The sequence below is a fragment of the Mixophyes fleayi genome, chromosome 8 (genome assembly GCF_038048845.1).
Source record: "Mixophyes fleayi isolate aMixFle1 chromosome 8, aMixFle1.hap1, whole genome shotgun sequence".
Lineage (NCBI taxonomy): Eukaryota > Metazoa > Chordata > Amphibia > Anura > Limnodynastidae > Mixophyes > Mixophyes fleayi.
In genome coordinates this window covers 67,466,188-67,478,550 of record NC_134409.1, presented here as the reverse complement: position 1 = coordinate 67,478,550, position 12,363 = coordinate 67,466,188, and the positions used below count along the sequence as shown (strand labels likewise).

The 12,363-nt window shown below is 36.1% G+C and overlaps 1 protein-coding gene across 2 annotated transcripts in view; it reads right to left on the bottom strand.

The window, feature by feature from the left end:
* PRG4 (proteoglycan 4) overlaps positions 1 to 12,363 on the bottom strand; it is a 64,277-nt gene that overhangs the window by 9,846 nt on the left and 42,068 nt on the right. For both annotated transcript variants that reach the window (XM_075184078.1, XM_075184079.1), the window contains 5 exons: positions 12,169 to 12,252; positions 11,138 to 11,248; positions 10,275 to 10,883; positions 4,416 to 5,438; positions 538 to 618 (listed from right to left, as the gene is read on the bottom strand). In XM_075184078.1, the coding sequence (XP_075040179.1) occupies positions 538 to 618; positions 4,416 to 5,438; positions 10,275 to 10,883; positions 11,138 to 11,248; positions 12,169 to 12,252 (1,908 nt within the window). The remainder of the gene's footprint in view (positions 1 to 537; positions 619 to 4,415; positions 5,439 to 10,274; positions 10,884 to 11,137; positions 11,249 to 12,168; positions 12,253 to 12,363) is intronic.

Sequence of the window (12,363 nt, the reverse complement as noted above, 5' to 3'; positions counted from 1 at the left end):
GTGTGTTCCCTTACAGTAAGCTTCCAAGTCATGAATGTGCAGAGTGCGGTTTGTGACAGGTAAAGACAGTCAGGAGAGGTTTCCTGACAAAATAGAGGTGATATATTGTTTGACTGAATATATGATTAGATATTAAATCAGGTAGTTCGCGCAGGTGGCTTTCCCTGAAAGCTATATTTTCAACTGCATCTAAAACTGTGCAATTCTGTTAAGTTAAAATAATACCAGGACTAGAATCTATTATCTAGTTCTTTTTCTGGATAACTGTTTTTTCCCTAATTTGCCAAATTACATTACTATCCTCATTAAATTGTGTACCAGTGGATACTCTTGGTGAGCACGGGTATAAGAGTATCACTGAACTGCAGAAATCATTATATTTTTGCTTTTTTTCTGTATAAGGATTTTGTGGCTAAACAATCCATAGCTATAAATGGTACCATTTTCTGTATTATGTTGATGAATAAATGGCATACCTTTCGGAGCTTCCACTTTCTTGTTACACAGATAGTTAACAAATGGAGCCAATTACCTTACCTCGAAATACCACCATAGATCCATTCTGTAGAGTAGTCATTCCATCTGCTGGTTTTCCAATGCATAAATTCTTCTCAAGGTCTAGAGTTAGATATTTACAATTTATTCAATGCTCAGCGGAATTTGTTTCTTTGTAATGCTATTTCCAACACTTTTAAGTGGGACATCCAAAGAATGGAAGCTCATTGCCTTTTGTTTCCCCTCCCATGCACAATCGCACGTTTATGCCAATTATTCTCTCTTTTATTTGTAGGAATATTTTATGTACAAAAAATATTGCTTTAAATAATGTGTTACTAATGGCTATAATACCTATCAAAACAGTTTTCAATATAAGTTACACAGTAAAAGAATATTATGCACTGTACAATACTATATATATATATATATATAAAGCAGTGGTGAGCAACAGGGGCCGTAGGGTAGCCTGCGGCCTGCTGAGCCTACACCTGCAGCCCCCAAAAACCTCCTGTTTTCTGCCCTTTCACTCCATTTCTCTGCTTTATGTTCTGTTTGCCCCAGCTCTAATCTCTGCTTTGGTTTGCTGAAAGCCACAGTTCTTACTGAATAAGTGCTTGGGCCACAGCAGGTCATGTAGCAGAAATAATACTATAAAATAACACTAAACTTACACTTCCGCATCATGTGACCTCTGCACCACATGACCTTCTCCGCACAATGTGTAAAGTTCACAAAGCTCAGGCGGCACATCTGAGATGAGAGAGGGAAGGATGTACAGTCTTTCCTCCTTGGGAAAGGAATGCTTGCTTGCTTCCTTCATTAAAACAAGCTAAGGAATGTTTAAACAGGGCCTGTTATACACCAGTGTGCTGCAAATTTGCACTTACACATATGAACAAACATTTTCTATCATGGAACACATTAAAACTATATGATCCAATTGTCCTGATTCTGAGACTGTCCAGACAGATTGATTTATGAAAACTTCTGTTTTAAAAATTAAACTTAAATAATTAAACTTATGTAAATTAAAATTAAACTTCTTTTCTTACTTCTATTAAACTTCATGTTATGGTGGTTCCAGCCTTGTACCTAACTTTCAAAAGCAGGTGGGAAATCTGGTCACCCAGAAATCGCATTAAATTGTCACATGTCTTTGTTATAGTATGTAACACCTGTTTATCTTACATGCAGACTCATATGTTATCTTTGATTAAACATCATTTTAACTTATTATTAAGATTAAGGGTAATGCGCAGCCCATTTGCTGTTTATAGGGAGGCACATGTGGTTGCCCATCACTGATATAAAGGGTAAGTATTGTTGCTTACCTATCTTACAATAAGAATGTTACTCTGTGACATTATAAAATACTGTAAAGCAGTTTGACCTACTACAATAACAAACCATTGTATATTCTGAATTCTGTACATAACTTAACACTCAATGTTTTCAATTTCTTTACTTGTACATGTGTAACACATATTGATTAGCATTATCAGCCGATGGAAATGTAACAAGTCTGAGTGATTACTAGAGGTAGAGAATCCTCTGGTGTTGGGCCACAAAGACACTCTTGGTACAAATAAGTGTTTAGGGGAGGGCTGGAAAATTATAGCCCCGGAGAAAGACTCAACTCAGTAGCCTATTAGGAACATTTTAAAGGGAAAAACATGCAGGTGGCCCAGTTACCCAGCCCATGGTAGCCCACTATGGGACCTGCCCAGCCAAACCCTGTAAGTGATTCATTGCCATCACTTTTTGTTGTCAACAATGAGTTCCATTCTTATTCTGCAATACTAGTGGCCTGCTTTACATACCTTTATATCTGGTACTCAGAGACTGTAAATGAAAATCATGTATGATATACATTTGGACCTCATATAGGGTAGACAGAAATTGCACATGACACATCTTACATAGGTATGTTGCTCTGGACGCAGCTAAGCTGATGGTCATCACTATCGGTTTGTAACTTACACCAGTGATTGAGCATTTCCAGACACACACATATGCATCTGAGTTTCAGTCTAGATAAGTTGCATTTGCTCCAACTCACCCTCACATGCTCTCTTATTCCCCTGTTCTGCCTCTTCAATCATAAGGGCCACAAGCAGCCATAAGGTCTAGATACGACACATTCTACATACAGCAGCAAAAGTTACTATTTTTGTGGGCATACACAGAAGTGAAAAAAACTGTGTTGTACGCTGAAAGTGCAGTTTGCATCCAAATCTACATGAGTCCATTAATGAGGATTTATTTTAACTTTATATAAGTATATACATTCCAAATAAACAAAAAATATTTGTTATTCTATATAGATATCATTATGTTTCCATATATTTGCATTTCTCTGTACAGCAGTAGTGAAATGAGATATCAGCCATAGAAATTGTGCACCCGTCATAGTTGTATTTTCTAGCCAAGCTAGGCATGTACCAGGGCAGAATAGTAATGGTCACAGGGCATATCAAACTGGGATATAGAGGATTGCATGTGGCCTTCCATGTTCTATTTAGTGGCACTCTGCTGCTTTTGTGATTCTTAGTGATGTATGGACTGCATAGTTTTAAACTATTCATCTGTTTTAGTATATCTACTAATATATAGTAGGTGAGCCAGCAATGCTGATAAGTTTACTAATGGGTTTTATTTAAATTATGCTGAAAAGTTACGAAACTGCATTAATCTAAATTACAAATGCAGTGAGAAAATTTAATTGGAAAATATGCCAAAATGAGCCCCTGCAATACGTTGCCCTGTTTCCATAAATGGGGCTATTTATCAGTCTCATGCACACACAGGTACATGCCCACATTACAGTTCTTGGAACTGCCCTGTGTAATTAGTCTGCCTCTTGCTGAGGGATTGTGAGTCTGTTTGGAAATGGAAATTGTGTAAACAGTAAAAGCATCACTTCATAGCTCTGCCTAATACTGTTTTAGGACCACCACTTCTTGTGCCAGCCACATTTATGTCTCAATCTAATTATGAAAATTATGGAAATCAGTTTCTAACTATCATTTATCTTAAACATTCTAGAAAATTATATAATCTGGTTAGTTGCTGTGGGCATCACCTCCAATTTTCTTTTTTAGAAGTTTAAATAAATCTACCCCCGTTTTTTTTATTAAATGTTTCACTATATTGTGTTTAAATATTTTTATTATATGGGAATTTGTGCCCATATAAATGCACTTACTCTCATCAAATGCTGGGTGTAAGAAGTAAAAGAAGCTATCCCATTGAAATTACATGGATTTCTCAATCCTTTTTCCACCTGCAAAAGGGCCCTTGAGGCTTTCTCCCGTTCTACCCTGAATTCTCATTTAAATAAGTATCTTGTTTCCAAAACTTCTTTTTTCTTTCATTTTGCAGGTGGGCACATTTCGAACTACACTTATGGGTCCAGTAAGTTTTAAGCCTACCTCAGACGCTGCTATCTTGATGTGCAGATCCATGTGCTTAATGTCTAAAAAAGGGTGTATTGCTGATTGCATTACAAAACGGCATCATCATGTGCATATAAAGGGCCCATAAAAATAAGGGGTGTTTTTTTTGTCCTGATGGACCTTGATCATTTTGACTTTTTTACCTACTTAAATCTGCCTCTGCCATTTTAGTGCAACATGCTTATAAAAAGAAAATAGTAATTAAAAAAAAATATAGACCTGAAAGCATCTCTTTAAAAAGCAAGCTGGCAATTTGGGAGGGATATATTCCTAAAAAAGCATAGACAAACTATTCAAAATGTGGAAGCCATATTATCCTTTACATTAAGTAAGAATAGTAGTACACATCAAAGCATGTGGGGTGTGAAAATGGTAAGAGATGATTTAAAAGTGGTGAATAATATGTGATTATAAAACAATGGAATGTAAATATAGTACTTTATATGCAAAAAAATCACTTACCATGTGAGCTTTTGATTTTATTAAGCAACAATAACCATACTGTTGACCTAGGTATATTCTGAGCAGGTACGTCTGATAAATTTGGCATTGGAGAAATATTCATTCTCCTGTTTATTTCTTCCATAATCTGAATGATTCTTGATCCTGGTGGCTGGTTATGTGTTGTCATATATGGGTATCTGGTGGGAATATTTCCATCATTTACATTAGGTTGCTTGGTTTCTGAAGCTGGTGTACTTACAAGTGGATACTGTTGCTGGATTTCCATACATATATCAGTGATACGCTGAAGATCATTGTCTGATATTTTCAACTTAGTTGCTTCATCCTTTAGCAAATCGCACACATGATATGGGTCTACTGTCTGGGGCTTTGTGGTTTTAATATTATTTTCCATCTCTTCATTATCAATTGGCCCGGCTGTTGGAAGACCTGTAGGTTTGGCTATTTTTGTGGGGTGCATAGACACAGTGGGTGTCTTTGTATTAGAATTAAATACATGTTTTGTTGTTGTGCCATAAATTGTGCTCTTGGTTGGAGGTGACCTTTGCTCTTGATGTACAGTACTCTTGGCTGGTGATGAAAAATTTGGATGTTCAGTTGTTTCTGTGTTTAATTTTACAGATTGTTCAGTTGTAGATTTTCCTGGCTGAACGGTTTGGTTTTCAAATGGATCCAACATCTTTCTAGGCGTAGCACTGGTAGAAAATGCCATCATATTGGTATTTGTTGTTGAATAATCCATTTTGAGACTTTCCGTAGGTATACCACTGTCTGGTCCAGGTGATTCTTCGGTTTGTCCAGACTTGGTAGTTCTACTGTACTGTGCACTACTTGTTTGTTTAGAGGTAGTATAGTTATCATTATCATCCTTAAGAGGTGTTTGTTTTGTTGAATCTCCTGGCTGGCTACTATATGACATCGTATTTGTAGTTTCCTGTAATGTTTTTTCAGAGATTGTTGTATGGATAATAGCGCTAGAATCTGTAGTACTTTGATCCTTGGGAGTTTTCAATGTGCTCACTGTAAAATTAAAAGAAGGTGCATGTAAGTTATATGTCGTGCTTGTTACTATGTCGCTTATGTTCTTAGTTTTTATGAAACTGCTCTTCATTACTGAGGTCGTGGATACATTCATAGTGACATTTTGTTCGGTGTTATTTCTTTTATCTAAACTTTGTGTATTAGAGCCACTTCCATGTATTTTGTTTGTGGTATGAGCAACTGGTGAATACTTTGAACTTACAATTCTATGTAGAGTTGTGGTTGAGACAGACCCACTTGCATTCTTACTTACAGTTGTAGGCATTCTGTCTGTTTCTATGCTAAGAAGAACACTCAGTAAGTGGTCTTTTGTAGTAACTGAAGATCCTTGACTAGATTCACTTGTAACATGTGCATCCTCTGTCTTTATCTTTCCTCTATGTAAATGTTGAGCTATAGTGGTATGTGCAATAGATAAAGGATTATCACTAGACAAATATGATTTTTTTCCAGTTGGAAGCGGTTTATCTAGCAATTTAAAAGCTGTGGAACTTTCTGTAGTAGCTACAGTGGATTTGTTTATGTTTCCTTCTGTAGAACTGGGCCTCATATCAGGTGGGGACAATCTGACTGACTGACTGGTGAGCTGTGTAGTCAGAGGTTTGGTTTCATCAATAATTGTTGTGAAACTTCCTTCTGCATTTGTCACAGAAGATGACTGATCAGTATTGGAATCTATATCCAATACAGTAGTAATTGAGGCATTAGCACTTCCAGTGGTTACAATTGGTTCTTTTGCAACTATTGTGTCACTTTGTTGTTCTCTACTGGCATCACCCATAACTGGGCTTGTTTTATCATTGCTGGTGGTAGGTTTTCTTTTGACCTTGTTAGAAAGTGTACTGGAAATTGTAAAACCATCATTAATTGTTGACATCTGTCCTGCACTTAACAATACTTGTTCTGTACTTGCTACCATCTTATTAGTTCCAGCACTGATTAGTCTAGGCTCTCCATTCGACACAATGGGGTATGTAGGACTAACACTACTTGCTGCTACTGTCGATATTCTACTAGTAATTGTTGATAACTGCTCTACACTTATATCTTTGGGCAAAAATGTGCTTTTGGATTGCTCTCTACTTAACTGTTCTGTCTGTATCCATTGTGTTGTAAGGTCTGTTCCTTTTGAATCTCTCTCGGTCACTACAAGTGTTGAATAATCTTTATATATATGTGGAGTTTTGGTAGTAATTAAAGAGAGACTAGACTTGCTGGCTGTGTTTGTTTCGTCAATGATTGGGACTGTTCTATACTCTATACTCTCAGGAGTAGTTTGTAACTCTTTTTCAGTGGGCTTTTTGATAGGTAACAAAGTTATGTTCTGTTTTTCTGTTGTGTGTATTATATTCACATTTGTCATTAGTGTAGGGTTTTGTACTGTTGTTTGTGTGTTTTCTGTTGCTGCAAAACCTCCTGTCTGATATAATGCATCTTTTTCACTTACTTTCTCTGTGACTGTCAAATTAGGGATATCGTATGCATCTGTATTTTTGGTAACAATTTTGTTATTCCTATTAGTGGCAGCTGCAGAATATACATCATCGCTAGTTGGTAACATTGTGTTAGTGTTTTCATTATATTGAACTCTCTGCGTAAAAATGGGTTGCTCTTGTTTACTAAAGACATTGATCAATGAAGTTCTTATAGACTGATCTGTATGCTGTGCTGCTAGACTTGTGCTTTCTGCATTGATTGTTGCTGAAGTTGTTACACTTGATGTTACTGTAATACCTGGAATTTCAGTAGTAAGTGTATTATTTGTATTAAGAATTTCAGTACTCATTAGGTCTTCATTTTCGTCTTTAGGCAATGGATCTGTAGGTAGCAAATGCACCCTTTGGTTTGCTGTAGCTTCCAATGGTTCGCCTGTGTCTGATGTTTGAAAATTAATTTGATTATCTGTAATGCCCATTAATTTGTTTTTTGAAACTATAGTTTCAGTAACTCCTGCAGTAAAAACACTACTACTTTGTGTCCTAGATGTTGTGGTAGCATCAGAATTAGTATCACTAATTAGTGATACCGGAGACTTATCAATTCCTCTTTCATTTGTAGCCACTGTAGTTAGCTGTTGATAACTGTTCAAGTTATAGGGTAATGAAGTTGAAAGTAAATGACCTGCATGTTGCTGTTCTGTAATATCTGAAGATATTGCATGTTGCATTGTGGAGTCGGGCAAATGTTCGATCTTTAATGTGACAGTTAGTGTTTGGTCTTTTGGTGCTTGAGAAGATTCTTGTATTGTCTCTGAATGCTCCACATTTGGTGTCTCACTTACTGAAACAGTTAAATCTGGGTTCACATCAGTTGTAACTGCCACATTGAAGATGGTTTTTGTTTCTGGGGTATCATTACTAGTATGAAGAATTTGTTCAGTGGAAGACAAAGAACTACTACTATCAGTAACTAATGCTGTGGCATGATTTTTTATATCTACATCTTTGGAAACTGTAGTTAATTCTACTTCATTTAGCTCATTGGGTTTTAAGATTGTTTGTGAGTCATAAGTGCTCTGTTTTTCAGTATGTTTTAGTAATGTAGTCTGCATTGTATTGGAGCCAGAAAATGGAATTGTCTGAGCTAAGTTCGACGTTATGTGGTCTTCAGGTGAACGTGTCGAGTTAGGTCTAGTCACTGGCCTCTGTGTACTTAAAGTCTCATTCACTAAAAGTATCTCATCTAAACTCACTTCAGTTGAAGGTATTATGTCACTTGTATTTGTCTTTTCTCTTGACACAATAGTGAATGATCTAGACTCAGCAGAAGGTGTAATACCTGTATAATGGTAAAAAGCCACTGGTGTGCTATTATCTATTTTAATAGGATCTCTTGGTGTAACTGATGACATCTGACTTTCTGTTAAGACATTTAGAATGTAAGTAGTTTCAGCTTCATTAATACTTTTCCTTTCTGTAAATTGTTCAGGTGTTGTATTATTTAATGTTTTAGCACTAGACAAATATTCTGTAAATGTAGCAGTTGCTGTTTGTTTTTTTGGTGACTCTGTAGCTTCCCCTATTTCTGCATCACTTCTTTGTGTAGGGAAATTGTCTGTCTTTGTTATAATGGTTTGACTGTCTTCCAGTATTTGTGATGTTTTATATATGCTCTTTGTAGGCCTCTCAGTTGGTGAAATTGTATGATCTTTGGTGACATTGACATTTAGAGTATTAGTTGCCTGTTCTGTTACCAAGCTTGAGCTTGTTTTATGTTCATCAGGGAAAGATGTACTGTGCTTGGTGGGTGACAATGTAATAGTCCATGATATGCCTTCAGCAACTTCATTAACTGTTGATTCCCGTGAACCTAACTCTTTGGGCAAAAATGAAGCTTGCAATTGATCTGTACTTTTTGCAGCTTCTGTGGATGTAATATCAGTCGTGGAACTAATCAAATGTTCTATTATTGTTTCTTCTGTTACAAAAGAATCTAAATCCATTCCATCTGTTTCTCTGACAACCATAAAAGTATTATCTTCAGTATGTGCTTCAGTACTTATTTTGCTAATTGCGTCTGTGGCAGTGGGAGGAGATATAACTATATTGGTGTCAGTTTCTGTTAACAGTATACCATCTGCTGCCGTATGTGATGAATCAGGCATTTTTACAGTCCCACTCTGACTCGGTGTCTCACTTTTTGAGCTTGTTTGTCTTACTTTGTCAGTTGTAACCGTACCAGAACTTGTTTTAAACTCTGCAGGAGCTGCAGTTGTCATTGTATAAGTCATAGATACGAAGTCAATTCCATTAACAACTTTTGTCTCTAGAAGCTGATTTGTACTTTGTTTTTCTGTGGTTTGCATTAATGATGTGTGTAGTTCAAGTGTTGAATGTTCTTTTTCTGTCAGTGTTATATGGATTGAGTCATTTGTTGCTCTAGATTGTTCTGTGCTTATTGCAGTTAAAATATTGTTTGTATTTGTGTATGTGGTGGTGTCCTTAGGACTTGTAGATTCAGTGAAGGTTGTAAAAATAGCATGATCTGTTAATGGTGTTGTATTATTTTCATTGCTATATGGGGCTGTGGTTGGTAACTGTTCTTTTGTGAGTTCAGGTGATATTGTTATTAATTGAGTTGTGTTTTCCTTTTCATTAACATTCAAGGATTTAGCCAAAGTTGAGGAATGAGTAGGAAGTGTCTGCAGAGTCTCCAATGCATCTGGTATTGTCACTCTGTCCTCTATATGGGGAGTTTCAGATTTTAGACTTAATGGATCTTGACTTTGTTCTGTTGTAACAATTTTGATTAAAACTTTATTTTCATTTATTTCTGTAGAAATCATGCTGGTGCTTAGCCTTGTCCATGTGGAAGTATCAGAATTGATATCAGTGGTAACTCCAGAATGAATTGGTAAAGACTCATCAATCAATTGTGTAGATAATATAGCATTAGATGTATTGACATTTTCTCCTGTAGTAGAGATCATCATTTGTTTCGTAGGATCTACTGTTGTTAAGTTGGAACTCGGTGTAGGTTCTGCTAGTGCATCAGTTGTAACAAGTGTTAAATTATTTGTAGCTTTAGTCAAACTTTGCTCTACAGTTGGCCTGTCAACTAAAGGATGTAATAATTCTCTATTCTCTTCTTCTATAACTGGTGTACTTAAGAAATGTTGAGTATCTGTTGGCTCTGAAGCCAAGTAAAATATATTAACTGACAGAATATCAGCACTGGGTCCTATAGTAGCAGTGGATCCAGAATTTTGTGCTGGCTCTGTGCTTGTTTCATTGATGTTTTCGCTTACAGTACTGCTTAATACAATAACCGATGTTTCCAAATCATTAATTGCAGTTGTGTATTTATTATTCTTACTTTGCGGAACTGGAGTGTTTGTTGCCATGCTCAGTCCTATGTCTTTCTCCTTTGGAGTTGAACTCTGAGTAAAGGAGCTCATCGTAGTTGAAGCTTTTGCAGGTTGTTCTTCAGTAGACACAACATTGGGTATACTTGCTGTTGTCTTGTATGAGGTTAAACTCTGAGTGTGGGAGCTCAACGTAGTGGAAGTATTTGCAGGTCGTTCTTCAGTAGATACAAGATTGGGTGTACTTGGTGTTACCTTGTATGAAGTTGAACTCTGAGTGATGGGGCTCGTTGCAGTTGAATTTTTTACCAGTTGTTCTTCAGTTGACAAAAGATTGGGTGTACTTTGTGTTGCCTTGGTTGAGGCTACATCATTGCTTTCTGTTTGTGGCTTGCTTGATGGATTTACTGTTCCTCCAGTTTGGTTTAATACCACTGTAGTTTGTAATTCTGCAGTTGTAAACTGGTTAATTAGTGTTGTTGCTGCCATTGTGGTTGGCAAAAAGTCCATTCCACTTCCATCATCTCCAGAACCTCCATCGCTAAAAGTGGGTTCAGGAGTCGGAGGAAAATCCTTATCTTTTTTTGGCTTTGGTGGCCTTAATGGCTCTTCTGGTTCTTCTTCATAAAATCAAATGAAAACAAGATTTTGTTTACTATGCAATAATCATGACCTATTTCGAAAGAATATGGCATGATATAGTAAATAACAAACGCAGTAGTACATTTGGTATTTAGAATACAAGTCATATTATATCCATTCATGTATTGGACACTAAGCTATTATATTAAACATAATTTGGGAAGCTGTCATATCTTTGAACATATTTTAAATGCAATCATAAAAAGAAAAATGAATAGTGTATTTTTCTTACCTGGAATCTTCTTTTTCTTATTTTTTCCAGTCAACCGCCGGGTACTTGATTTGCTTCTACTGTGTGATGATGATGACTGGGAAGAACTTGAGAACTCACTCTCCACAGTTTCTAATATAAGCAATCAAAATATATTATTTAGAAGCTTTAACATATAATATTTTATATATCACTGATCAGAAATAGTAGTGAAAAAGCTAACAGCTGGAACAAAAAGCTATAATTTATCTTATTAATTTTCACAATTACAACTGTTCTACTGTATATTTATTTCCATATTGCTAATGTTTGTATCTAGCTAGGTTTCCTACAATGCCATGGACAACATGGCTATAATATAACACACTGAAGTCGCCACCCTGACTGTGCCACAATTTAAGCTGGTTGTTTGTTAGTGCTGCTACTGTCAAATGGATTGACCACAAGGTGCATAAACATGTATACTGTATTTTGAAAATGATATGCATTAGTGTGAAATGTCTTTTTTCTGTTATTGCTGGTCTTTAGACTTTGGATTTGTGTATCAAATATTAGTTAAAGCACTTGTATTGAATAGTTCTGTTGTACAAACGTTTCACTTATCATTTGTGTTCTCAAAACCGGTGTTTTAAATGTGTTTAAAAGAAAAATATCTGTAATATGTTTGCTTACAGCAGGGCAGGGGTAGACATAATAATCTAATAATGTGTACATCCATTGATATGACAACACCTACTCCCTAGGCAACAGCAGCACTTTCTTTCTTTAGGCTCGTTGGCCACCTTGCTCTTGGGATTTGCCCAGTCCATGCAGCATTACATGTTATAGCCAGAATGTTTCGATACAGTACATTTTTGCAATTTATTAGAAAACAATGTTATCTAATACTACATGCTATATGCTTTTTAATTCAGAGCTAGGTTTCCCATAGCAATTTATAAAATAATTAAATTAACAGATGCAACTTTTGGTCTGCCATAGACTGTGGCCTAATGTGTCACAGGTAAATCACAGACTTTCCTTAGAGATTATGAATGTCAGCCACTAAGTACCTTGTCTTTCTTCCTCTGAGCCAATCTTCTTTTTTCTTTTTGTTATGTCTTTAGGATTTTTCCCTTTGCCTGGTTTTGATGGTTCTGGTCAGAAGAAGTGTGTTACTAAATTCTACTCTCATATAAAATCGTGCAGTAATACATTTTCTAGTCTCTACCCAAATCACTATGTATGTGCCGTCTTTCATTTTATAC